Source organism: Notothenia coriiceps, unplaced genomic scaffold (assembly GCF_000735185.1).
Source record: "Notothenia coriiceps isolate Sejong01 unplaced genomic scaffold, NC01 NC01_scaffold00007727, whole genome shotgun sequence".
In the NCBI taxonomy this organism is placed as follows: Eukaryota; Metazoa; Chordata; class Actinopteri; order Perciformes; family Nototheniidae; genus Notothenia; species Notothenia coriiceps.
Window position 1 is genome coordinate 1 of NW_011340428.1, and position 3,381 is coordinate 3,381.

General features: G+C 51.6%; 1 protein-coding gene across 1 annotated transcript; it reads right to left on the reverse strand.

Moving 5' to 3' along the window:
• Positions 1-765: 765 nt before the first annotated feature.
• On the reverse strand, positions 766-3,095 carry LOC104944255 (laminin subunit beta-4-like). Its single transcript, XM_010769768.1, has 7 exons — positions 2,991-3,095; positions 2,578-2,803; positions 2,283-2,408; positions 1,992-2,174; positions 1,613-1,725; positions 1,397-1,511; positions 766-1,221 (listed from the first exon to the last, which is right to left on the reverse strand). The coding sequence occupies exons 2-7, from the start codon at positions 2,761-2,763 to the stop codon at positions 994-996; spliced, it is 951 nt and encodes a 316-aa protein (XP_010768070.1). The 5' UTR covers positions 2,764-2,803; positions 2,991-3,095; the 3' UTR covers positions 766-993.
• Between the last annotated feature and the right edge of the window lie 286 nt (positions 3,096-3,381).

Sequence of the window (3,381 nt, forward strand, 5' to 3'; positions counted from 1 at the left end):
GACAAAAATATATTTACACACGCAAGGTCATCATCTTAACAGTTTGTTATGCTCATCGAGTCATCCGTGAGCAGAGCATCAAGTTGCCTATAACAGCTGAATGTGGTGATTACCTCTTGTTCAGCAGAACGCCTCTCAAACTGATGAAGATCAAAGCTTTAGTTCGTTTGATTCAATGCTGAGTGCAGCCACACTGACAGGCTCCTCTCTGTCATTGTAGACCGCACCTCATTCCTTCAGTACTTGGTCCGAATGCGCCGTCCCGTTCAAATTAAATCGCCGCCAATCACATTTCCTTGCTCACGCCAGGGCCGGGGGAGGGGTTACAAGGCTCGCGTCTCGTGCTGCATTCACTTGCACTCAGACATTAGAGATTTTCTCTCATCAATGTCCGATGAGCCACAACTTTTATTTCAAAACAAAGCTGCCAACCGGGGTGGCAAGGTTATTTTTAGGGTGGCAGTTGCCACCCCAGTAGATCCGCCGATGCTTGACAGGTACTTGCTTTTTATGAAAGTCAATGCGGAGAACCCGCACCCACACAGGTGGGTGGAGGTGAAGGGAGTGAGCACTCACACAGGTGGGTGGAGGTGAAGGGAGTGAGCACTCACACAGGTGGAGGTGAAGGGAGTGAGCACTCACACAGGTGGAGGTGGAGGTGGAGGTGGAGGTGAAGGGAGTGAGCACTCACACAGGTGGGTGGAGGTGGAGGTGGAGGGAGTGAGCATACACCCTTTTTGGCGAGGTGGGGGAACTCGGTCTCCACAGACAGCCAAAAGTGTTCCAGAGACGTTTTCTGCCAGACGCTGTCTCCTCTCTCACTTTAGGTCACTTCACTAAAAATCCATCCATGTTGCCGCTCGCATAAAGTTAGCTGAAGTTAGCTAGCTCCATTTCACTGTTTCTCGTTATTATTTTCTCACGCTGCGGCCCCCCTGAAGCTCTCTGGCGCCCCCCTGGGGAGGCGCGCCTCACACTTTGAAAACCGCTGTGCTAGATTATATGAACTTCATCATGTACTATGTTCCTGGAGGACTCACGGACGGCTCCGCGGTGGATCCTTGCAGACATGCTCTTCACGAGTCCCTCACAAACCTCCGGCAGCCCCCCCTGAGGGTCGAGCTCAGCGGCCAATCCGATGCAGCGGAAGCGGCGGAAAGAGTCGAGGTCGGTCTGTGAACAGAAGTCCTGGACCGACTCGATGCTGGGGATCAAACCCATCTGAAACAACATGAATCATTCAATTCTAAATTATTTAGTTTTTACTTTTAGCGATGAAGGAAGTTTCTTCAAGTTCAGATCAATATCGCTTCAACTTGTGAAGACATTCAAACAGGCCTGCAGGAACACGATTGGACAGACTGGACCCCTCACTGATTGGACAGCTCATACTCACCGAGTCGATCAGGATGCCGTTGCTGTTGGAGCCGTCGGGCTGTTTGTTAAAGACGACGTCCACGAGGTACCGAGCGTCAGCGTTCAGACACAGCGGAGAGTCCAGAACCCCCCCTCTGCAGACAAACAACAACAAACAACGGTAAACAAACAACAATACACAAACAACAGCGCCCCCCAGTGGTAACCATGTGAATAAAAAGGTAAACAGTCTCACCTGGAGTTTCCAGGAAGGATCAGAGTTCTACTTCCTTTTGGGTCGCCTCTGCAGCCGCCGTTGCCTGGCGACCCTGCAATGGCGCTGACTGAAGCCAACCAATCAGACGGAGACTGCGAAGGAAGATCAGCTCACGTTGAGAAACAGGAAGAACGATTTCCCAGTAATGACATCATCATGCAGGAAGTCACCTTCTACTTCCTCTTTCTTGTCATGATTGTATCAGACTTTTTAAAAGAGTATGCAGCTGTCCTCACAAAGTACATCATGTCTGCTACACAAAGGATTGTGGGTCAGAACAGAAGGAAAGACTGCAGACTGCACAATGTGAGCGACCTGGGTCAGGACCTGAACCAGAACCAGGACCCGGCTTCTGTACCTCAGGCTCGTAGCGAATCACGAGCTGGTAGTCCATGGACGACGGGAGGTTGTCCACAGTAAACCTAAGCCCCGCCCCCTCCAGCACTCTGACGAATCCCAGGCCGGTCCAGGTGATCAGCTGACCCGCGGCCCTCTGACGGGGGATGATCTGCAGGGCGTGGCCCGGCTCCAGAGAAAGGTTCTGGACACAGCAAACTCAAGATGAAGAGGGCCGTCTGATTGGCTGAGCCGTCAGACCGGGGGTTCACCATTGGCTGACGTTAAACAGGAAATGGATGAAGCGCCTCACCTGTCTCCTCCGGCGGCCAGCACGTCGAGTCCTCCGGACCAGAACCACCACTCCATCACGGACCTTAAAGTCGTAACCCTGCTCTCGGTAAATCTGCTCACAGCGCGGCAACACCAGTGGGCTCAACTGGAAATACACCAAGTACACATGAATACCGTGAGTACACACATTACTACCGTGAGTACACACAGTCATACTGCGAGTACACACACAGTCATACTGCGAGTACACACACAATACACACTCATTACTATTGTTATTATGATTATTTCTGTTATTGTTGTGATTCCCACACCAGAGGAGAAGAAGAGGACGGTGTAGGAGGAAGAGGTGGAGGAGTAGGAGGTGTAGAAGGTGGAGGAGGTGGAGGAGGTGGAGGAGATCCCTGCAGTGGAGCGGCGAGCTCCGCCTCGTACAGGAAGTAGTCCAGAGGAGGCAGGAAGTGGCCGGCGGTGGGCTCGGAGCAGCGTCGCCCCCCCATGTTGGGTAAACACTGACACTGGCCATCCTCCGGAGAACAGCTGAGGAACAAACACTCTGTTATTAGAGAAGGGGCGGAGAATGAGGAGAGACTCACCGTCTGTCTGTAAACATAATGGTTTATCCATACATCTGTATATAATGGATGTTAGGACCTAATAGTCGCTTCTGAATGTTTGACAAAAGCAGATTCAGATTTTAAAAATCATGAAGAAATCAGAAACCTACGTGGTGCTGTGAGCTCCACCGATATCACAGTCGCAGGGGGAACACCTGTACCCCGAGACCCCCAAACCCCAGAAACCTGCCTGATACAAACACAGAGAACATAACGAGGTCAGGATCATAACGAGGTCAGGAGGTCAGGATCATAACGAGGTCAGGGTCACAACGAGATCACGAGGTCAGGGTCATAACGAGGTCAGGAGGTCAGGATCATAACGAGGTCAGGGTCATAACGAGGTCAGGATCATAACGAGGTCAGGATCATAACGAGGTCAGGAGGTCAGGATCATAACGAGGTCAGGGTCATAACGAGGTCAGGAGGTCAGGATCATAACGAGGTCAGGGTCATAACGAGGTCAGGAGGTCAGGATCATAACGAGGTCAGGGTCATAAC

What these genes read in the sequence shown, in the direction of transcription:
- LOC104944255 (XM_010769768.1), bottom strand. Translation starts at nt 2,763, where the DNA reads ATGGGGGGGCGACGCTGCTCCGAGCCCACCGCCGGCCACTTCCTGCCT. An exon ending in CTGGCCGCCGGAGGAGACAG is followed by an intron (nt 2,175 to 2,282) that starts GTGAGGCGCTTC and finishes TGCTGTGTCCAG; the next exon opens with AACCTTTCTCTGGAGCCGGG. An exon ending in ATCCTTCCTGGAAACTCCAG is followed by an intron (nt 1,512 to 1,612) that starts GTGAGACTGTTT and finishes GTTTGTCTGCAG; the next exon opens with AGGGGGGGTTCTGGACTCTC.